This window comes from Rhincodon typus, chromosome 11 (assembly GCF_021869965.1).
Source record: "Rhincodon typus isolate 14 chromosome 11, sRhiTyp1.1, whole genome shotgun sequence".
Taxonomy (NCBI): domain Eukaryota; kingdom Metazoa; phylum Chordata; class Chondrichthyes; order Orectolobiformes; family Rhincodontidae; genus Rhincodon; species Rhincodon typus.
Window position 1 is genome coordinate 72,841,444 of NC_063342.1, and position 24,484 is coordinate 72,865,927.

Below are 24,484 nucleotides of genomic sequence, written 5' to 3' on the forward strand. Positions count from 1 at the left end.
GCCAGACCTGCTGAGCTTTTCCGGCAACTTTGTTTTTGTTCCTGATTTACAGCATCCGCAGTTCTTTCGGTTTTTATCTTGTATTCTAGGATTTGGGTGGCACTGTCCTAGAATTGCTTATCGTCCTATTTGAGGGGAACCACCCATTTATTAAAGATTTTTTTAAAAAGTTAAAATTGTCTACTTATTTCACAATAGTTTAACTAAGAAAATGAAGCAACTGCAACGACAGTTAAATAAATAAATTCATTCCTGTAAATAAAAGTACAACACTAAAGGCTTAAAAATGCATAAGGAAGTAACCCAATTTACAATCAGGCCTTCAAACTACAGTGGCACATAGGAAGAGCTCATAGATTCTGGTTGTGAAGTTTATTTCCTCACTGATTGGTATACAATTCTACTTTCTGGTGGAGTTGCATAAATGTTTGGGTCTGCAGAGAAAGTAGCATTCCACTCCGAACTTGCCGTCATCTTACCTGATGACAGCAAGGGAGCCCCTACATCCTACACATCCTCCAAGGGATCTGAGTATGCTGTTGGAGATTGAGTTTGATTTATTGTTGTCACGTACGGAGATGCAGTGAAAAGTATTGTTTTGTGTGCTATACAGATAGTACCATACAAAGTGCATCAGGGTAGCAGAACAAAGTGCAGAATATAGTGTTACAGCCACAGAGAAGGTGCAGAGAGATAGCTCAACATGAACATTTGAGGGGTCCATTCGAAAGTCTGATAATAGCACAGAAGAAGCTCTTCTTGAATCTTTTCATACGTGTATTCAAACTTTTATATCTTCTGCCCGATGGAAGAGGGTTGAAGAGAGTATAACTGGGGTGGGATTATGTGGGTTGCTTTCCCTAGGCAGCAAGAAGTATAGATGGAATTAATCGATGGAAGGCTGGTTTGCGTGATGGAGTGGGCTGTGTTTTCGAAACTGTAGTTTCTTGCAGTTTGAGACATGTTGGAGGTCTGGGGTGGGTAGCAAGCCAGAGTAAAACGCTAAATATTCATGGTTAAATGAGGTGCTGTGAAAGAACTTTGGGGGGGGTGGGGGGGGCAGGAATGGAAACTTAAGGGTTAATTATATCTTTAAAAATAGCTACTGAGCAAGTGCAAAAATGCTTTGTCACACTGATTTCAAATGACATAGAATCAGAGCCTGGGTCAATGAGGTTCCAGCAGAATGTCCCCTCTCACCATGTCTTATAAATAATTATGTTTAATAAAGCATTTTAATGTTCACTCATGAGGGTGACCCCCACATAACTACAATGGGAGAGAACATATCCAGTAGTAGATCCCTAATCAATGTGGTGGCGCTTTTCAAAGTCAAAGAACAGCTGCTTAAGGAGATCTTTACCCTAGTGGTCAGCTGTAATATTCACAAGAGGGTAAAGCATATCATTGAGAAAAATGGCTTCTGGAAATTAGATCTACCCACAACTACTACTAGTCATTGCTGTAGTGTCTGAAATCGATGATAAGCTGCTGAAAATAAAGTGAGTGATCATAGGGACAAGTGGAATTTAAACTGAATCCACAGCAAATATCAAATGCATGAGGGGTGATGTGTTTCTGTAGCCGACTGAATAGGGTATTGCCTTCAAGAGGTTTATGTTTATGAGAATCCGTCCCACCTGGGATGAGATTAATCTTTATTCTGTAAATACCTGTTCTTTGTCCTCCTTATGAAACACACCGATCAAGCCCAGTTTCCGTGCTGTAAATGACTGAAATATTGAGCTGGATCAAAAATAGAAACCTCTGTAAAAGCTGTTACATTTCACATCCCATCAACATTTTACCCAATGATTAACAATGTCAATTGCTGAGAGATAAGTTGAACCATTGCTAGGATCTTTGCTATTAATATAATGTGACTAAAGGAATCAGTATGGCTCCAGTGGCCTAATGGATAAGGCACTAACCTTATTGATTAAAAAAAGACAAAAGTATGTCCTAGGCTTGATTTGGCTTTGTTCAAAAGTACCACTGTAAAGAAGATGAGAGGGAGAAATAGAGAGAGAAATGTGAGAGAATCAGAATTGTGGGTTCAAGTCTCATCTGGGCTGAAGTTAATTTTACCTTAAAACACTTCCTGTATTTATCACAGGGAATTTTTCTTACCATTGTGTGATCTTGGCAGCTCCTATTCAGCATCCCGATACCCACGGTCATTTCCTTTCCAGTGTCATATTTGAAATAAAAGGTGTATGAAAAACGTCATTTTTAGAGGATGGCTTTCAAACTGGTAGCAAGGTGGTTGTTAGTTCTTCTTGTGAAAGGTTTAAAAATGGTCAGAGCCCTTCTGAAACCATGACCTATTACAGTATTTGTCAGAGAACTGATGATTAAAGCACCCTGGAGTGTTAATGGAGGTTGGTTATAAATGATTGATTGGGGAGTACACATTGAAAGGCATTTGAGTTAAACAAAACACTGCAGATGCTGGAAATCTGAAACGAAACAGATTTCTGGAGAAACTCAGTACTGGTTTCCAATGTTAACTCTACTTTCTTTCCACAGATGCTGCCAGATCTGTGGAGTTTCTCAAGCAATTTCTGTTTTTGATTGAAAGGCATTTGCTTTTGGTTTAGAATAATCAAGATTGATTTTAGCTTAAAAATAACAGAGCTTGAAATCTTTAACTCTAACTCAAAGTTGGGGACATTTTTGGAGAGGCCCAGATGCTGAATAATTGTCCTTCAGAAGTTAACTTTCCGGGCAACTTCCAGAGTCAGCTGCTTTGGGATTTCCATATGGATTTGACGCACAGTTCCAGTTTACACCGGTGCCACAACGTTCTCCACTGGAAGATCTGGGTTCATTCATTCTAAGGTGCATGGACAGAACTTTACACAGTAAAGCAGAAAAGTCTTTGAACCTTCACAATTCTTAACTTTTCACCACTTAAAAAATACTCAACGTGATCTTGTTTTTGGTCCAAATGGATTAACACACACTTAGCTGCAGTGAAATTCCTCTGTCTTACCTGTTCACTTTAGTCAGCAACATTTCTTTGCTATCTGATTGGCTGCTTGGTCAGCTTGATGACATCACAACAGGTCCATTTCTGGAATCCCCATCAATGAAATGGCAGTCAATTACAACGTGAGAAAAAGAGACACAGCGATCACTGGATCTCCCAGTGAGGCTTTCTTCAAGGTCGTTGGCGAGTAATGTGGTTTCATGGCTCAGCACAAGATTCAGGCTAATGCGTTTGCTAATAAAAGCGCTGGTCCACAAAAGGATATGAAATGCGGCAATGATTACACAGCTGCAAAGAGACAAGTTATAAACAGCAAGTCAGTAACCTGAGCAATCCCAGTGGTTTGATGGATGAGGCATTAGCCCCCTAGGTCGAGCGATTATGGGTTCAAATCCCATCTGGGGTGAACTGAATTTAATCACTATGAGTGAATGATTCTGAGACAGATCAGAATCACATTCATCTTCAGGTGCAGCAAAGGAAAATATTCTGCTCATTTTGTCTGAGCTGGATCATTGTAAGACCTAGTCAACTCAAACCATTCCACTGCCTTTTCTTGATGGCCTTGTACATTTTTCAGTAGAACTCCTTATCCAGTGTCCTTTAAAATAATTCTGTTGAATCTGATTCCATCTATCAACTCTGGTATCCTTGTCACTTCCTAAATCTAAGTAACCCGAACACATGGGTGAAGAAGCTATGAGGAGATCTTGGAGCTGGGTGATGTGCTGAGTGCAGACTCGCAGTGATCAATGTTGGGTGATGTACTCTGTACCCTAATTATGATGCAAATTTGGGCTTTAAAAGGATTGCTATTTGTTGTAGCTGCTTGAGAAGGCCAGTTAACAATACCTCACATAGAAATCTATCCTTAAGGAGTTTATAGCAGAGCACTTGGAAAGTCTAAAGGCAATCAGGCTGAATCAAAATTGTTTTATGGAAATGATGTTGTCTTTGAGTGATTCACTACAATTCTTTTTGGTAGTGACATGTAATGTGGATTGGGGGAGCCTGTCGATGTAATGTACTTGGATTTTAAGGCATTTGTCAAGGTGCCACGTCAAAGGTAAAATAAAGTTACTACATACTATAGCACTTGGAAAAGTAAAACTCAATTCACCAGTTTCAGCATAGTTTCATGAAGAGCAAGTCGTGCTTGACAAACTTGCTGGAGTTCTTAGAGGATATAACCAGCAAGATGGACAATGGGGATCCAGTGGACAGGGTATATCTAGACTTCCAGAAAGCATCTCACAAGGTGCTGCATAAAAGATTGATCCAAAAGACTGATCCAGAAGACTGCATCCTAAAGAGTTCAGGATAGATTACTGTCTTGGATGGAGGACTGGCTGACAGACAGAAAGCAGAGGGTCAGGATAAGTAGTTCTTTCTCTGGATGGCAAACTATAACTAGCTGGGTGCCGCAGGCTTCAGTTTTCAGACCTCAATTATTTCCAATCTACATAAATGATCTGCAAGCAGGGACAGTGGTATAACATTGCTAAAGTAGGGCATACACAGAATGGCATGGTGGCTCAGTGCTTAGCACTGTTGCCCACAATCCCAGGTGTGATTCCACCCTTGAGCAACTGTCTGTATGGAGTTTGCATGTTCTCTCCTCATGTTTGTGTGGGTTTCCTCCCACAGTCCAAAGATGTGCTACTTAGGTGGATTGGTCATGGGGTTAGGGTAGAGGGTGAGTCTGGGTGGGATACTCTTCAGAGGGTTGATGTTGACTCAATGGGCCGAATAGCCTGCTCCCATGCTCTATGGGTTTCTATGAGTCTATGACATCATAAGAAGGGCAAATGGAATACCAGGATTTATTGCAAAAGGACTGGATTATAAAAGTAAAGAAGTGTTGTAAGGCATTGGTGAGACCACACCTGGAATTGTGTGTCCAGTTTTGGCCTCCTTACTTGAGGAAGGATGTAGTGGCACTGGAGGTTCACCAGGTTGATTCCAGGGATGAAAGGGCTGTTGTAGAAGCAGTGGTTGAATGTCGTGAGCTAGTACCTGCTAGGGTTCAGATGAATGATGGGGATCTGAATGAGGCATGTAAAATGCTAAATGGGATTGGTAAGGTAGACGTTGGAACAAATGTTCCCTTGTGGGACAGTCTCGAACAAGAGGCCACAGATATGGAGCGAAAGGAGGTAGGTTCAAAACTGATGAGGAGAAACGACTTCCCTCAGAGGGGTGTGAATCTGTGGAACTCACTGCCCCAGACTGCAGTGGAGACAGAATCAATCAACAGGTTCAAGAAAGAAATAGATATGTTTCTGATGAAAAGTGGAATAAATGGCCATGGGAAACCAGGCAGGAAAGTGGAGTTGAAACCAGGATAAGATCAGCCATAATCATGTTAAATGGCGGAGTGGGCTGGAAGGTTCTGAAGTGCCTACTCCCGCTACAAAGGGATATGGATAAGTTAAACGAGCAGTAAAAGTGAAGCAGATGGTGCGTTATGTGGGAAAGTGTGAACTTGTCTGCTTTGACAAGAAGAATAGAAAAGCAAGTATATTATTTAAATGCAGAGCAATTCCAACCTCTGTGGTGTAATGGTTTCCGAGTGTCCTGCCAAATGAATCACAAGTATGTAGTATGTACATACAGCATGTGGTTAGGAAGACAAATAGAATGCTCTCAAGTTTTACAAGGGAAATACAAGAAGTGAAATATTAAATTAGGGACAAAAAAACCCAAAGAACTGTGGATGCTGGAAATCAGAAAAAAAAGCAGAAATTGCATGGAAAACTCAGCAGGTCTGGCAGTATCTGTAGATAGAAAGCAGGGTTAATTTTTTGGATCCAGTGACCCTTCTTCAGAACTGACTGTAGCCAGGAAAAGGTTGGTATATATGCTGACGATGGATTCAGGGAGGAGTAAACAATGGGTGGAGATGGAGCCTAGGGAGAGAAAAACAGTTAGGTGGACAAAAGATGGATAAAAGTCAGCTTGGGAGAATGAATAGCTGCTAACGGGGACTATTGGTAACTGACAATGACTTTTTGTGGTAGCAGCCCACATGACTAGGCCTGGTGTGTGAAGTTGGGGTAAGGACATGAGACAAGGTGCTCAGGCTCTAAAATTATTGAACTTGATGTTGCATCCTGATGGCTGTAGGGTTCCCAAACAGTAAATGAGATGCTATTCTTCCAGCCTGCACTGAGCTTCGCTGGAGCATTGCAGCAAACCTGAGACAGAGATATTGGCCAGGGAACAAGGTGGTGAGTTGAAATGATAGGCAAATGAAGTTCAGCATCACACAGCAGAAAGTCAGAAGGAACAGAAAATAGTTGCTGCAGCTGGTGTTCCTTAATGCCTGAAAGGAAAACAGCTTCAAGATACCCATGCCCCTCTGGGAGGGGAGGTGATGGCCTAGCAGTATTATCACTGGACTGTTAATCCAGAGACCCAGGTAGTGTTCTGGGTACCTGGGTTCAAATCCTGCCGCAGCAGATGGTGGAATTTAAATTTAGAACAAAATCTAGAATTAAGAGTCCAATGACGACCATGAATCCATTGCCGTTTTTTGTAAGAAAAGCATCTGGTTCACTAATGCCCCTTTAGGGTAGGAATCTGCTATCCTTACCTGGTCTGGCCTACATGTGACTCCAGACACACAGCAATGTGGTTGACTCTTAACTGCCCTGTGGGCAACTAGAAATGGACAACAAATACAGGGCATAGGTTTAAGCTGAGAGGGGAAGATTTAAAAGGGACCTGAGGGGCAACATCTTCATGCAGAGGGTGGTGCATATATGGAACGAGCTGCCGAAGGAGTTGGTAGAGCCGGTACAACTACAACATTTAAAAGTCATTTGGATGAGTACATGATTAGGAAAGGTTTAGAGGGATTTGGGTCAAACGCAGGCAAATGAGAATGGTTCAGTTTAGGAAACCTGGTTGAAATGAATGAGTTGGACTGAAGCGTCTGTTTCCATGCTGTATGACTCTCCAACAGATTTCCATATGGTTAGAATTAGAATTAGATTTTATTATCAAGAGTACTCAAGGGCAGGGATACATGAGTACATTGAAAAGCGTACAAAGTCACCATTCCCAGCGCCACCTTAGGTACAAAACCTTAGGTATAAAGTAGGGAAAAATAAAGAAAAAAGTTACAAGTTCAACATCAGAGTCCTCCTTAAGTGCTTAGCCATGCTGGCCGTGCAATCCCCACAAGGGCTCTACCTCCTCCGCAATGGGCTCAATGTTATCGCAGATGCTGCGAGACTGAGCTGCCTGCTCTCGCTGCCACTGCAGGCGCTGGGGGACCTCTCTCACTGCCACTCTGGCTCAATCCCCTCCACACTGCACACATTCGCTCTCCACAAAAGGTAAGTCCAGAAATTTCAGGAGAGACTATATACAGGGCAGAGCTGAATGGGCATTTTCTCTCTGACTGTACCCCTGTGCCTAACTAGGTGCCGAGGCTGGGGGAGCATTACGAACTGAGATGCCAGTTTTATTTCTGGAGGTGAGCAGGGTTTACCGGAGGTGGACAGCACACCAATCTTTGGCAATCTGTATAGAGGTTGAGAAGGGGATCCAGCTTACCCCAGCTTTAGGCAGTGGTATTTGGTCTGAAGAGCAACTGGAAAAACATGTAGGATCATGAAGTGTGATTCAGGAGAAGAGTACAGGATTCCAGCAATTTAGGCAGGATCCCATCTCATGTTGCAGTCAATCTGGCATGGGTGGAAGGAGTGGTTCTATTTCTTTTCAAGAAAACAGCTCCATCACAAAAAAAGTATATAGACTGCAATGTGATTATTCATTGGCTGACACAAATTGAATGGGGGAAGCCTTCACATTATTCTATGAACTGCTATCATCAGGAAAAAGTGACTGTGTACAAATGTCTTCTGGTGGAGTGTAAAACTGATGTTATAAACTTTATCATGTTTCTATGGTCACAAAAGCTCCACAATGCTGAAAGTTGCTCGAGACAGGAAGTTATATTACTTTATTTACCTTCACAATGAAAATGCAAACATTCACCGCTCAGAGGTTCCTCGGGGTTCTACCAAGTGGCCACCATGACTTCAATAGATGGTGTATCCAGGATTTCAGCCAAAGCTTTAGCAACCAATCAGAAGAACCAAAGAGGTACTAAGCAAACAACTTCAACTTCAGTGCAGTATTAAGAACTGGTGGTTATCACTGGGAAATGGCATAACATCTGTGTTTCCTAATTCGGAACCAAAATAAATTACAGAAGGTTACAGCAGAGGTGACCATTCAACCCGCTGACTCTGTACTGGTATTTGTACTCCTGTCCTTTCCCCAACAACCCTGCAAATCTTCCTTCTTCAGATTATGATCCAATTCTCGATAAAAACAGATGACTAAATTTGCCTAAACCTCACTCACAGGCAGTCCATCCCAGCTAAAACAAGATCCATTTTTGATTTTAAGAGTACGTGTAATGGGAACACTGCAATCTGATGGGAGTAGAACTGCGATACTGAAGAACAGAGTTTAAACTGGGGCACTACTAGAAATAAGCTGTTCTCTAATATCAAAGCCAGTTGAATGAACTGAATAGTTCAGCAATTCAGCTGAAATCAGGAAAGAGCTTATTCCAAGATGCTAAAGTCTGACAAGTACTGATTGCTTCAGCTAACAGCTTTTCCATCCTTCCCCCTGTCCAAAAAGAAACCTGGGATACTGGTGACAGTTGACCTGAAGGAGGTGGAGAAGTAGTTTCATGACATGACAAAAAAAAAAGCAAGGCAAACAGTAGCTTTCAACCGTAAGGTAAACACAAACTCAAGATCCTGACAATAACAAATGGTAGCACAGTCTTGATTAAGAAACAAACAGATGCAAAGGTTGGGTGTTCTTTCAGTGTTAATGTTGCGAGCTGTATTTTAAATAGTGAGAAATGTGTCATCTTCAGAGTCTGAGAATGCCATTAGCAATGCTACAGCAACATTGTATTTACTAAAAAACAAACAACTGTGATTGAGTGTTCTAATGTTGACCCATTTCACCATTCAACCACGCTTTATCCTGCCCACAAAAAAAGACATCCTCTATAAAACACTAAAATCACCAGAGCAACAAATCCTGGTCTGCCAGGCTCAAGACTAAGAATCATACGTGTCTGAATGGTTATCAATAGGATGCTGCACGTCTACATTCTTACAAAAAAGATAGAAATTGCTGGTTCCAATAGGGAGCAATTAAATTTTGTCTGAAAGAGAAAGGCAGACTCCCAGGTATCAGCAAAGAGATAACCAGGTAGAGACAGCAGTCCAAGGTAGGTGAGGTGGGCAAGATGAATGCCCTTGACCAAGTAGAAAAGACAGTGAAGCTAAATGCCTAGGTATAGTGGATAGGGATGATCAGAGAGAGAAGACAGTCTGAGGTAGGTGCCACGGTATGGTGAACGGGGGTGACTAAGTAAGAGCTGGCATCTCCATGCCAGTTAACCAAAAGCCTTTTCCCCCACCAAACATGACAATAATGCCACAAAGTTTAAGAGACACATCAGGGCAGGCAAGGTTAAACCACTTTACAAAATGGATTCTTTCATGCATTGCCCTCGCAGGAAAGTATCCCTTTGGTTAGGAACGGTTTTAGGAGATAGGGAACAGAGAGCAAGGACTATGGTACTTAAATTGGCAAGCTGTGATTGGTCCTGGTCTGACAGCTTTTCATCATACTTGTAAATGACAGATGAAGGAAGAGAGAACAAATTAGTTGAAGACACTAAGTTAAATGCACACAATAAATAGAGCAGATGGGTTTGAAAGTTGTCCATTTCCCTGTCTCCAGTTTATACTACTGGAGTTAAGCTATTAGTCAGTCACAATCTAATTTATAGCTTGAATTTGCACTGTACTTCTAACACAGTAAACCATTCCAACTGGTTTCATAGGGCGTTGATCAGACAGAATTGATACTGGACCATGTAAGGAGATACTATGGCAAGGAATTACAAGCTCAGTCAATGAGATAGATTTTAAGGAATGACTTAAATGCAGGGAGAAGTTTAGACAGACGGATTTACAGGGGAATTTCAAAGATTAAAGCCTGACAACTGAAGACACAGCCAAAAAGAGACAGGTAAACATAGATGAAAATTTTTGCAAGAGACCACAATAGGGGGAAGCACACAATTCCCACAGGGCTGGAAGAAGATTAGGGATAAGATAGGGTGAAGCCAAAGGCAGATTTGAAAACAAAATAAGAGTTTTAAAATTGAAGTGTTGTCTCAAGGTAAGCAAGCACAGGGATGGCTGAACAGAGTTGAGGGATTTAATGGCCAACTGATGTTCCTATATTTGTAACTGCTCATTTCAAGCCTTGGTCAATATCCTATTATAATTTCTGGGCGGAGAACAGATGCAGCTTGAAGCAGCACCATGACTCATCTGCCAAGGAATTCGGAACACTTCAATCACATAAGGCCTCCTTTGGAAATATCAGAGAGAGCAGCCTAAATCGCACACCTCACTTTCAACTTGAAAGTGACAACAACACAATGGACTACCTTAAAATGGAGGCATCCCAACAGCTTCCAGCAATACGATCTATTAGTTACGTGGCGTGATGCTGGTGCCAAACAAGCCTAACACCGGAACCTGTTCCTGTTGATAAAGGATAGGATTTTGGAAAGAGTATATACCTATAAAGGTAACTTATCAGATAAGCCTTTCAGACATACAACTGGCAGTATCACAGGGCACATGCAATTTCCTGCACCGACCTACTTCACCAAGGTACCAGGCTCCAAGATTTTCCCTGCTCCTATCTGAGCCATGGTATTTTGCCAAAGGCCCAGACAGCTGAAGACACTGCCACAATGGTGGAGCTATTAAAAATCAGGGATATGCAAGAGGTCAGAATTGGATGAGTGGAGGTATATGCGCATTTTAGAGTTGGAAGAGATTATGGAGATAGGGAGGGGAGAAGCCGTGGAAATACTTAAAACAAGAATGGGAATTTCAAAATCCAGAAGTTGTTTGACAATGATCCAGTGCAGGTCAGTGATATTTGCTGTAATATTTATCCCTTTATGACAGAATAACACCAAAAACCCAGCAGCTTTCAAAACAAAATTTATACTAAAATGTGCTGGGTCATGTCATGGTTCAAAAAGTGGCTGCACAGCTTGCCAGTGTGAAAGCCAGTCAGAGATTTTTTTTTAAATAGCTCAGAAAGTCTTCAAGGAGCTATTTATTCTCAGGGATAACACAGTCTGGAGCTGGAGGAGCACAGCGGGCCGGGCACGATCAGAGGAGCAGGAAAGCTGATTTTTCGGGTCGGGACCCCTCTTCAGAAGGGTCCCAACCCAAAATGTCAGCTTTCCTGCTTCTCTGATGCTGCCTGGCCTGCTGTGTTCCTCCAGCTCCACACTGTGTTATCTCGGATTCCAGCATCGGCAGTTCTTACTATCTCTAAGTGAGCTATCTATTCTCAACCCATTTTCCAGTCTGAAATATATAGCTAACCTGACGCACAGAGCACTGCCATCTCCCAGTGGAAACATCACCCACCGACATTCAAATCATCACAATCTTATCAAAACTACATCTTATTTCATCCCTTCATTGCTTACCAGGAGAGTTCTTATCTTGAAGACAGTCAATGCATTTCATGTTCATTTTACTCCAGTAAACAAGTTTCTCCATCTGAACGCCAGAATATGGATACGAATTGCTATTGTAATAAATTCGAACAGAAATAATGAATCCCTTTCCAAATCCAGTTTTCAGTCAAAGGCAAAGGCATCAGGAGATAATGTAAAATATAACAGAACCAGTCTATTTAGTAGAGAAAACCAAGTTGTGTACATATGTCAGTATGGCTTATTGAAAAGGTGAGGTGTTAGATTTCAGAGGCCAACGTGGTGTGAAATCCTAACAAACAAGTGGCTGGCAAACCACCTTGGTTCATCTTCTGTTACGTGCTCAACCGCTTTTCCGGCTTAGGAACACATTTCAGAATTGCTGCTCTCCACAACGCTGGGGCAAGTAGAAGGCTTAAGGTAGTTACACTTAGGATGAGGAGGTAGACCTGCAGAGTTACAGGGAAAGAACCAGAATTATTTTAGATACTGTGGTACAACACAGCAGAAATGCATTGTGGAACACATCAAGTTCCAATGTTAACTGATGCTGAGCAATTACAAAGCTCCTCACCTCTCTGGAGACAATTCCCGACTTACGAGCCCGACTACTCAGAACAAAGGAAAACTCACTGACTTGCGCTAACCCAGCAGAAACAACCCATCTTATGTATTTGCTGTTCCTTGGTAGGATCAGGGAGAGGACAAGTACTGCCAGGATAAACTACAAGAGGAAAAAGTTGTTAATTTTATTGTTCTCATTTCTTGATAATTGTGTACATTCAGGAAATTCATTGCATGGCACAGAGATTTCCAGAATTTGTATCCCTACAATTTCCATAGGTGCAGGGGATAAAACACTTTTTTTAGTAACTTGGATAAGTGGAGTGTATGGATTGGCAGTCAAATTACTAGCTTGAAATCATATCCTGATTAAAGCATAACATTATTCCATGTGCTGTATCATTAGTGTACAGGACTTGATTCAATTTCTAAAATGGCCAAGTTGTTGACCTTTATTACCGTTACCCAAATAAAAAAGAGGCTTTCCTCACCAAGTTCCTTCAATAACCTAAATTATGAAGGAAACTTATTCTTTAAACGGTGGCAAAACTGATTAACAACAAAGTATGTTCTGAAACTAAACTATCTCCTTAATTGCAAGCAAACACATTCACACAACAAAACAACACAATTCTGCAGAGTTTTTTTTTAAAAAACATAAAATGGAAATATACTGAAAGGTTAAAAATGGGACGATTCCTCAGGGTTCTCCAAAATTCCTGCGAGGAGGTCAAAATGCTGACCATTGTAAATGGAAAATCTTCAGACCAGATTTCAATTCGGGGAACATCAGTCAGTCTTAGGCCTTTGAATAAAATAAAGGATCAGCTTTTAGGAGTTTGAGATATACATAATGATATCGAGCACTTTCTTTGAATAGGTTCCCAGAAGTACTACCGCCTGGACAGAGAAATCTGTGCAGCTTGTTCTGTTTCCAGGCTTCTTCTTAATTTTTCAGGAGTGAGAGAGAGTTGCTTACTGCACACTATAATCTTTATCCTTCTAAATAAGGTCTCCTGGAAAACTCAGCAGGTCTGGCAACTTCTGTGGGGACAGATCCTGTCAGACCTGGCAAGTTTCTCCAGCAGATTCTATTTTTATTTCAAATCTCCAGCATCCACGATTCATTGTTTTAAACCAGAACAGTATTGCTCGGCAACCTTCAGCACATACCATTTCCTACCATTTTTAAATAGCTCAGAAAGTCTTCAAGGGGCTATCTATTCTCATTTCCAAACCAAATTTGTCCAGTAATTTAAAGCTCATCTCTCAAACACTTTGTTTGTATTTCCAGTTTCTTGACTTTTCAATAATAAGCAGGCAAATCACAGCTCACTTTACTTTTAAACTATTCCAAGAAATCACATGTTCTCTTAAAAACTTTGGTAAACCCTTTTTAATAAGCAGTTGTCATATTCCAGTTCCTGGTGGTTCCTAAATACACATTCTTAACTCAAACTTTGATCCTGCTTTCACAGGAGGATTTTAATATCTGCCAACAATGCCTACCTGGCAGTTGGTTTGGTAACAAATGAAGATAAGTCATAAATGTTTAAAGATGGTGAAAGGCCAGAGAAACATGGGTTGCACATGCACAAATCTTTGAAGGTGGCAAAACAGGCCATGAAGCAGAAAAATCCTAACCTTTAAAGATAGAAGCACAAAGTTCAAACAGCCAGCAAGTCGCACTGAATGTTTATCAAAGGTTAGTTCAGCCTTAGCTGGTGTATTGTGGCTGAGTGGGAGCATCACCACTTAAGGATGGAAGTCAAATTCTAGGGAAGAGTACAGGAGATTTGTTAGAATAGTACAAGGGTCATGGGACAGCAGTTAGGTGGCTGGACTACAGAAACTCAGATTGTCTCCATAGGAACAGAGGGGGCCAAGGGCAATTCGATAGAGGTGTTCAAAATCCGCAGAGTTCAGATACAGCCATTGTTTCCAACAATGAGAACAGTGCGGGGATATGGCAAGGAGCAGGACCAACTGGATTGTCCTTCAGAGGCGTATATACTTGATGGGCTGAATGGTCTCTTGTGCAGTATTATGTTCTGCACTGATCAGGCAGTTAGGCTGCAAGATAATGCTGGTGTTTTACCTGCTTCAGCTCATCAATTGCTGAAACCCTCTTCCCAGGTTCTAGCCTCGAATCTTTCAATGCTCTCCCCAAACCCCATCCTGTACTCTTCTCTAATAGATTTAACTTCTAGATGTGCAGCCCGCAATCCTGATAGGAGATGACTCCTACATACAATTACCTTCATAAAAAAATGGTAAAAATACAAGTGCGTTCAACTATTTGTGTCTACACTTTGTGCAGGGCACTGCAGATGAATTGGGCTCAAGACTGTGGCATCTAGCTTCATTGGTTGACTGATGCTCAAATCCAGGCTGGATTGTTAGCGGTCTGGGCCCACATGAAGTGAGCTCCATTCAAAAATGTGAGAAAACAGAAATATTGCCACACTTGCACATAAAAGATCAAGTTTCAGATCATAAGGCTGAAAAACAAAATACTGCAAACACTGAAATTCTGAAATAAACACAAACTGCTGCAAAAACCCAGGCAGTATCTGTGGAGAGAAACAATTGTTGTTTCAGGTTAATGAGAAGCCATCATAACCATTTGGATAAATGCAACTTTTTCTCTCTCTACAGTTGCTGTCTGACTTGCTGAATATTCACAGTACTTCCTGTGTTTATTTCACAGAACAGTTACACACAAGCAGCTATTTAGACCTTGGTACCCACATTGCCTCTCTACAAGCGCAACTCACCTAACCCCATTCCCCTACTTTTCCCTCCAAAACCTTGAAAATTTTTCTTCAGGTAATGATCCAAGTGCCTTCCTCCACCACACAGTGATCCAGGGCATTCCAGATCACTTGAATAGCTGCAGCATGAAGGTGTTTTCTCCTCATGTTGCAATTGCCTCTGTTGCCAATTACCTCTTTTGCCAATTACCTTAGTTCTGTGTCTTCTGTTTCCCAATCCTTCTACCAATTAGAAAACTTTCTCCCTATCTACTCTGTCCAGGACTTAAGAACTTCTATCAAATCTCCTCTCAACCGTCTCTTCTCCAAAAGTTCACAATTATTCCAATCTATTGGCATAAGGCCCTTATCCCTGGAATCATTCTCAGCAATATTTTTCTGCAGTCTCTTATACTTTCACATCCTCCTCAACGTGTGCTGCCCAAAATGGCTCCTTTGCTACAGCTGAAATCAAAGCAGTGTTTCATACAGGTTAACCACAACTAGACTATAACCACCTTGTTTTTGTATTCAATGCTCCTGTTTATAAAGCCCAGGTCTCCATATGATTTTTTAACCATGCTCTCAATCCTACTACTACTGCCTGCAATAATGTGCATATTTACACCCAGTCCCTCTGTTCCTGTAATCCCTTTAGAATTGTACCCTTTATTTTAATAGTCGCTTCATGTTCTTCCCACTATAATTAATCAATTCACACTTATCTGCCTTAAAGTTAAACTGTCAGCCTATGTCCTTTCAAAGTTCACTATCTTCTTCACAATTTGCCATTCTTCCAGATTTTGTTTTATTTGCACAGTTTGAGCCTGTACTCTGTACACAAGCTTTACATTCAGCTTCCAGACTTCAATAGAGAAGGTATCTCCCTCTCTGCAGTGAAGTAACCAAGATCTGGAAGTTAGCTAGCTACTCTCTCCACCGTTTGCTACAAGCTGTTGCTTCGAACCAGCGACTGAAAGTCTGGACAATTAATGTGTGAACCACAACGTGTCTTTAGCAAAGAACTGAAAGAATCTGGATAAAAGATGATTGGAGAATTTAAGTCTTGGAAGAAGTAAAAGGATCTCATCGAATTCTGTGGACTGATGCTAACAAACTGCGTTTCCCCAGTACTTTTCCTTCCGTCCATAACACTCGTGTGTATGTATAGAGGGTGAAGAGGGACTAGAGCTTCTGTTAGTAGTGTTATAGGTTGATAATTCATATTTGTGCTTGCTTATGGTTAGAATGATTTATTTTAGCAAATAGTAGTGCCTGGGAAATACCAAAACCCTGTCAATGTTTTCTGCTAACATGAGTCTGTCATACAGGAACTTTGAGTAACTTGATTTTGTAAATTTTGTGACGGCCCAGCAGTTGTGGAGCTCAAGTATTAGTGCACTTTCTAAAATGGGTCACGACTAAATCAGGAGACCTAACACCATCTGTGGATCTGCCCCATAAACCTTCATCTAGTCTGAAAAAGAACATTGACCACTCCTCTGCTTCCTGTTATTCAATCAATTTCTTTTACATTTATTTTTGTAATTATTCCATGAGCTTTAACTTTACTCAAATATGTTATATGGTACTTTATTAATGTCTTTTGGAAGCCTACGTACACCACATCAACAGCATTATCCTCATCTGCACACTGTTAACTCATCACAGATCTCAAGTGAACTAAACATAAGAAACTGGAGTAGGCCGATTAATCTCTCAAGCCTGCTGTCATTCAATAAAGATTATGGCCATTGTGACTGTGACTTACATTCAATTGTTCTGTTTTCTCTTATAACCTTTGACTCCATTATAGATCAAAGGACTATCTCAGACTTGAATATATCCAATGACCCAGCCTCTGCTGCTGTCGGACAGAATTACAAAGGTCAACAACTCAGAGGAAATTCTTCCACATCTCGATCTTAAATGGGAATGCTCATTTTTAAACTGAATCCCCCCAGATCTGCATGAGGGGGAAAACATCCTTTCACTATCTACTCTGTTGAGTTCCCTCTGAATTTTATGTTTCAATAACATGACCACTCATTCTAAATTCCAAAGAGTAGAGGCCCGAACAGCTTTGTCCAACAAATCCATGCTTTCTTTAAAAAAAAGATTAACCTCCATTTGCCCGAGAAACTGTCCATTAATTGTTTCCTGAAGCACTGTTCCCAGAAGTTTCCCCACCACCAAGGCTCAAACTGACTGGGCTACATTTGCTGGGATCACACACAATTTTTGAACAAGGGTATAAACATGTGTAATTCTCCAGTCCTCTGGTACCAACCCTATATTTAAGGAAGATTGCAAAATTAATGGCTGTGCCTCTGCAATTTTCATCCTTATTTCTCCTCAGTATGCTCAGACATCTACTCCCAAAAATAAACTTGAAAAAAGAGAGAAAAATACCTTGGGTACTAGAGATCCAAAATGAGAAGCTGGATATACTCAGTGGGTCATTCCCACTCCTGAGAAACAGAAATCAGTTAAATCAGTCAACATTTCAGAACTCTAGCGCTTTCGTTCCCCAAGACTGACGAGAAACTCATTACCTTGGACACCACAACCGCCAATGTAAGGCACATTAGGACTGTCAGTTCATAAAGCACAAATGTTGGGAAAACATGAAGACCTGTAAAGGGCAAAGGAACAATATTGTAATTACCATTCCTTAAAACACAGCAGGTAGTAAAGTTAGCTCACATTAGGCTCCTGTTATCATTGAGGATCATTTGCCTCTAATCTTATAGATATGAGCTAACAACTTCTATGTTCTTAGTGAGCAACCCACCTTACCACTCATGGATTGTTAACTATCTCACTCCTCACTCCATGACCTGAGCTGGGTATTCTAATTTAAATTATAAATCATTATCCAGAAATTACTAAAAGCTGGTTCACAAGGGAAAAAAGTTTCAAAAATACAAGAAAAGCCAATGCTTTACTGTACTTAAACAGTTGGAGCACAAAAGCAAGGAAGTTATGCTTTAGTAAGCAAATCTTTGATCCCATCTGGAGTACTGTGCTCAGTTTTGGACAGTGAACTCCAGGAGAGTTACACTGGACTTGGATGGGAAAAGTGCAGTTTTTCACCACAACAATCTCAGTCTTACAAAATGAAATTATGGGAGTGGATTGCATAAACTTGACTTGAGTTTAAATGGTTGGGCAATTTTAAAAATGTATCTAACCTGGCCAATTATTGACATATGAGCCTCTTGCCATTAGCTGTATACTGATGGAAAGAATGATTAGTGGTCCTATCAAATGGCACCTCCTCAACATTCAGTTTAGGATTCACAAGAATTACTCCGTTTCTGACCCACCAGAGTTTTGATTTAGACATGGACGGAGGGCTAAATGATGCTGGATTTGTGGATGCAGCTGCCTTGACACCAAGGCAACATGTACAAAGAAGTCCAAAAAAATCTAAAGTCAGTGAAGGCCAAGGGATAACCTTTTTAACTAGTCAAATTGGTTATTTGGAAAATGGAGATCTGACACCAGGCCAGACTTTGCTGGAGAGATTCAACAGGGATGAACCTTCCACCATACTATTTTCAGCTGTTTCAACAATAACCTTTCCTCTGTCACAAATCAGAACTGTTCGCTGGGGAACACTCCCAATTCTGAGAAAGCTAATACAAGTTTATGATGTGAAAATTGGTGGTGTAGTGGACAGCAAAGGTCACTTCAGACTACAACGGGACGTTGAACAGATGGGCCGATGAGTGGAGTTTAATTTATATGTGAGGTGTTGCATTGGTAAGGCAGATCAGCGTTTAATGGTTCTTGGGGAATGTTGCTGAACAAAGAGACCTTGAGGTGCGGGTTCATAGTTCCTTGAAAATGGAGTTGCAGATAGATAGGGTAGTGAAGGAGGCATTTGGTATGCTTGCCTTTATTGGTCAGTGCATTGTGTATAGGAGTTGGGAGGTCACGTTACAGTGTATAGGACATTGGTTAGACCACTTTTGGAATACCGCATTCAACTCTGGCTTCCCTGTTATAGGAAAGATGCAGGTAAGCTTGAGAGGATTCAGAAAAGATTTACAAGTACTTTGCCAGGATTGGAGGATTTGAGCTTTAGGGAAAGGCTGGATGAGCGGGGGCAATTTTCCCTGGAACATCGGAGGCTGAGGGGTAACCTTGTAGAGGTTTATAAAATCATGAGGGGCATGGATAGGGTAAATAGCCAAGGTCTTTCTCCCAAGATAGGGGAGTCCAAAACTAGGGGCCATAGATTTAAGGTGAGAGGAGAAAGATTTTAAAGGGACCCAAGGGGCAACTTTTTCCACACAGAGGGTGGTGTTTATATGGAAAGAACTGCCAGAGGAAGTGATGGAGGCTGGTACAATTACAACATTTAAAAGGCATCTAGATGGGTACAATAATAGGAAGGGTTTGAAGGAATATAGGCCAAATGCTGGGAAATAGGACAGATTAATTTAGGATCTCTGGTTGGCATGGACGAATTGGACCAAACGGTCTGTTTCTGTGCTGAAAAACTCTATGATTCTATTACAGCATCTATTTTATGATGATTGGGGGAAGCTAATACTTGCACTTCTTAAGAGCTAGTTAAGGACCATCTCCAACAAGAGAAAGCCTAGTTGCCTTCCTTAAATCTTCTAATGGTGGAGTCAACACCAGAAACACTTAATCAGTGACCAGTGATATTGGAACAAGATAAAGTTTGGATACACTGCAGTCGCTCTAACATTTGCATGGTCCATAGGAAGGTAATGCCATACTCAATACTTGGGTGGATTCAATACAGCCACAACAGTACTCAAATACTCAAAATCAATCATGACAAAAACACTTTACATAACTGGTGTTTGTGCCATTGGGCTCGCTATGCTCACGTGAAAGTACATCATCATTCTTTCACTGTTACTACCTTGAAACTCTCGACCTAACACGATTAAGCAATGCTATTGGCATAAGGGATGGAGCCATTCAAGGTACGGTCCCACGTCATCTTCTCAACACAACAAGGGATGGACAAAAATTACAGACATTACAAGAGCAAAAAATGTGAACTGATTTCGGGGGAGGGGGGGAAAACATTATTTTGCTGTAAACACCGACCATCGAAGCAAATATTCAATCTTATGAAACCTTAGTAAGCAAAGGTAAACCCAGCTCATGTTGTAGTCATGTTAATTTATAGTTTTACCTGATATGTGAGTCCCAATGTTCAGCTTACTTAATGGGAATTAATAATTGTATCAATGAAGTTACTCTGGCTGATAAATTTCTAAAATGCTGTCTTTATTAGATCCACTTTTCTAAGGACTGGAAAATTAGATTAAATTCCCATATATTTCATCTCCGAGATATAATGTATAAACCTAATTAGTAGAAGAATCAATTCCCCAGCAGCTCAGAACTTTTAATTACCAATTGAAGTGAAGAAGATGATAGCCAGAAAATCCCGTATGGGCTCCATGCACAACATAACTTCCTCCATAGCAGCATGGCCTTGTGATGAAATCAAAGCCCCAGCCAAGAAACAACCCAGCTCCATGGAGACATCTAACATCTCAGTTACCTGTGGAAACACAAAGAAACAAAATTAACAAACTGTGAACCCTGCCAACAGATCAACTAAATGCACATTGAATGATGAATTAAAGTAAAATTGGAATTGTTGCATTGATGTAAAGCAAGCAAACAACTCCCACTCAAGGTATTTATTCCCCAGTATTTGTGTTGATGCTAAATAATTATTCATGTTATGCTGTTAAAGGTGACACCACTTTCTCTAATGAATCTCAGCCAAACATTTAACTTAGTTCTTGATAGAATGGCTATTAACATGCAACACCAAATACAACTCTGACACATGAAGGACATTAACAGTTACTCTCTAGTACTGATCAGTTTCTGGTATATGCATGCTATTAACTAAGGAAAAGTTTATAATTTGTTGACACACATTAATCTGAAAAGTGTACGCAGTTTAACATATAAATAGGCATTATCTAGATTTAATAATTTCTCACCTGTATGTATTATACCTAAAATTCAACAAAAATTAAAAAGCATTAATTATTCAAAAAAAAACTCAGTCACCATCCTCTCTCAAATGATGTCTCCTCAAGACCACTATTTTCCCTTTGTCCATGGGATGCCAGCTTTTATTTTCCAACTCCAACTGAGCCACCTTCTGAACCACTGCTGTTCGTGTGATGTAGGAACACTCAATGCTAGTAATGAGGGATTTCCAAGAATTTGAATAAGCAACAATGAAGGAATTGAGAATTATTCCCAAGTCCAGATGATGAGAAACTTGGGATTTATTTCTGTAGTCTAAAAGAGGAGCAGGCGTGCAATGCTGGATGTCCTTGTACGTGAAACACAAGAAGCATACAGGTACAGTAAGTAATTAGGAAGGTACATCAAATATTAGCTGTTCTTGTAAGAAGGATGGAGAACAAAGATACAGAAATCTCTTTATGACATACAGGGCACTAATGAGATCACACCTAGAGTAGCATGTACATTTTTGATCTCCTAATTCAAGGATATACCCTGCGTGTTCTTTTGGCTACAACCTGCTTGGACGTGTGCCACTCCAATAACCATTCAAGCAATTCAATACCATTCAGGACAAAACAGTCCACTTAATTGGTCATCTATCCATCACCTTAAATGTTCACTCCCTCAACCACCAATGCCCAGTGGCAACAGCATGTACTGTATACAAGCTGTGTGCAGAAACTCACCAAGGATCCTTCGATAGCCTTCCACGTGGCCTCCATCACTTAGGAGAAGGGCCGCAGATACATGGGAATACCATCTCCTACAAATAGCACTATCTGCAAATTCGTCTCCAAGTCATATTCTACCCTCACTTGATACAGTACCACTGCTCCTTCATTGCCGCTGGGTCAAAACCTGGAATTCCTTCCTAACAGAACATACACCACATTGACTACAGTGGTTTCAGAACGCAACTTGCTTCAAAGATAATTAGGAATGGGCAACAACAGCTGGCCTAGCCAGAAACACCAATACCCCATGAAACAAAAATCAAGAATTCCTGAAATCCAGAAACACTAGTTGTCCAGAAAGCTTCCAGCACAACTAGCAGCACCGCAACAAATGCTTCACCAGTGACTGCATTTTCCTATGCTATAGTCAGATTTGAATGGTAAGCAACGACCTACCTACTCTCCCAGATTTCACTCTCAAACTAAAACTAGAATTTTCTACATAGCGTATGGCAATTTTTATTTTATTTGTATGGCTCAGCTGGGAAGATTATGAATTGTAGAACACTCCCAGAAAGTTTACTAGTAACTTTCTTTATGTCACAATGAGCAAACATGGCAAAAATCATCTCCACTTGCTTGGAAGAATTAAGTTTCCAATAAATTAAGGTACGGATGATGAGAGGTGGAACAGGCAAAACTGTGACAAGTGTTCAGACAGTCCCTCAGACAATCATTGGTAAATTTTCCCAGCAGAACCTGAGAGTTATAAACATTTAACTGCCACTTCATCTATAAACTCTGGGAACTGAGTAGTTGTGAAGGATATCTTGTGTGATTGTGTCTCCAGTCCCCATCCTATCATAGCAGAAGTTGAGAGTACACAAGTTGGTATTTTAGTACAGTGCATCACTTTAGAAACACAGAAGATTCAGTATTTGGATAGATACTGCTTTACATCAGAAGGGTATAGTTAAATCTTGCTCTCACTTTATTGTTAGGTATTCCATTGCTATTCTATAATTTAGGAAAGTCTGAAATCCAGAAAAGTCTTGAGCCCAAACATTCAGACAAATGAGGTTACAGTATACTTGCATTGAAAGCAGTTCAGTAAAGGTTCACTGGATTGATTCCTGGGATAAGGGAATTTTATCTTGGAAGGAATGGTTGCACCTATACTCATTGGTATTAGAAAGAAAGAAAGAAAGGTGATCTTATTGAAACATAGAATCCTGAAAGGAGCTTGATGGGGTGGATACTGAGAGGATATTTGCCCTCAGGAGGGAATTTAAAATATGCACACAACTTGGCAAGGTTTTCTCCAACTTGGTAAAGGTTTTAAAATCCGTGTTTGTGGAAGAAAGGGGAAAGAAACAGACATTTTACACAAGTTCTCATTCACGTGGTCAGGTTTTACATTTTGGCATTAATTTGTCAACAATATTTTAATCAATTACAGGAAACAGCAATCATACACTCCCACCTCATCCAGGCTCTCTCTTCCTTCAGACACTCCCACAGACCCTCAGACATGCCCACCTAATCAGGGCTCACACAGACCCTCAGACACACCCACCTCCAGAATAGGATTTGTTTTTTGTCTCAGGCCAATCCACTGTCAGATTTCTGAATCCAGAAGAAGCAAAGTTGATAGTTCAGAATGAAGGGATGCTTTAAACGCAAACATATTCCTCCTCCCACCTCCACCCCCTGAAGATTGTCAGATTGTCAATATATTGACGTTACAGTAAATGTACCATCAACTACAAAGAGTTTATAGAAAATACTCTTTTTTCTAAGTGACTGTCATATTACTAGCATGTTATCCATTTGCTCAAGGAAGCAGCCCATTTATATCTCCACTCCTGGAGTAATAGTGGTGGTATTAATTTTCCATCCCATTATACCCTTGAAGTGGTGGTGAATTCTCACCTTCAACAACTGCAGTCCTTAACGTAATGGTGCTCAGGAAAATATGCGTGAAGAAATGCAGGATTCTGATCCAACAATGATGGAACACAGATAGATGTTTATGTGACATGGAGGGAAACTCAGAGTTAATGGTGACTCTTGGTGCTAGAAGCCACAAGACAGCAATTAATTTGTCAGCCGCTCTGTGCCAGCAGTGCTCATTAAGTCCAATGATAGGGACTACTGATCAAGTGAACTGCTGTGCGTTAGATGATATTGAGGATCCATTACACTCCTGGCTTGGGCCTACTTTTGTTGAAAGTAGACCAGCCTTCTCTTGCAATCCTGCTGGGATCCAACATTCTTAAGGATGGGATATTTATGAAAACTCCTCCTCCTGTTAGTCACCTAATATTCCACTATTCTCAGCTGGATCGACTGCAGCTTGAGAGAACCTAAGCTGCTGATTGACAGACCACCTTCTGGTTTCGCTGTCTTACATCTTCACTAGGCCATATTATGCATAGTGGAGTACTAATCCACCGAAAAGAAGTTCAAAATCCATCATGGCTGCTTGACATTACTGAATGTCCCTTCAATTGCAAGCAATAAGTGACAATGAAGCTGTCTGAAAGTTGTAAAAATTGCAAAAACAGGTTCATTAATTTCCTCTAAATAAAAAGACCTACTGCTCTTACTCAGACTATTCTATAAATGACTTCAATTCTATAACACAGTTTTCTTCATAGTCGTCCAGCAAGTCAGCCAGTTCCACCTTCCAAGAGCATCTAGAGATGGACATGACCAACCTTGCCAACTGCAGCTGCATCCTAATAATAAACAAAAATCTAACTAGATCATAGACACTCCCTACTAAACCAAGATTTACAGAATCATAGAATTCCTGCAGTGTGGAAGCAGGCCACTTGGCCCATCGGGCCCACACCAACCCTCC

General features: G+C 40.8%; 1 protein-coding gene across 11 annotated transcripts in view; it reads right to left on the minus strand.

Annotated features, from left to right (window-relative positions):
• Positions 1-24,484, minus strand: part of tmco3 (transmembrane and coiled-coil domains 3) — a 63,078-nt gene that overhangs the window by 2,980 nt on the left and 35,614 nt on the right. For 3 of the 11 annotated variants that reach the window (XM_048602618.1, XM_020515874.2, XM_020515873.2), the window contains 4 exons: positions 20,303-20,453; positions 17,449-17,528; positions 12,151-12,300; positions 11,340-12,025 (listed from right to left, as the gene is read on the minus strand). In XM_048602618.1, coding sequence (XP_048458575.1) covers positions 11,912-12,025; positions 12,151-12,300; positions 17,449-17,528; positions 20,303-20,453 — 495 coding nt within the window. In that variant the 3' untranslated portion in view covers positions 11,340-11,911. Of the gene's footprint in view, positions 1-1,166; positions 2,837-2,995; positions 3,281-7,937; positions 8,078-11,339; positions 12,026-12,150; positions 17,529-20,302; positions 20,454-24,484 lie in introns of those variants that run through there. The other 8 variants (XR_007263169.1, XR_007263170.1, XR_007263168.1 and 5 more) reach the window with 8 other exon arrangements.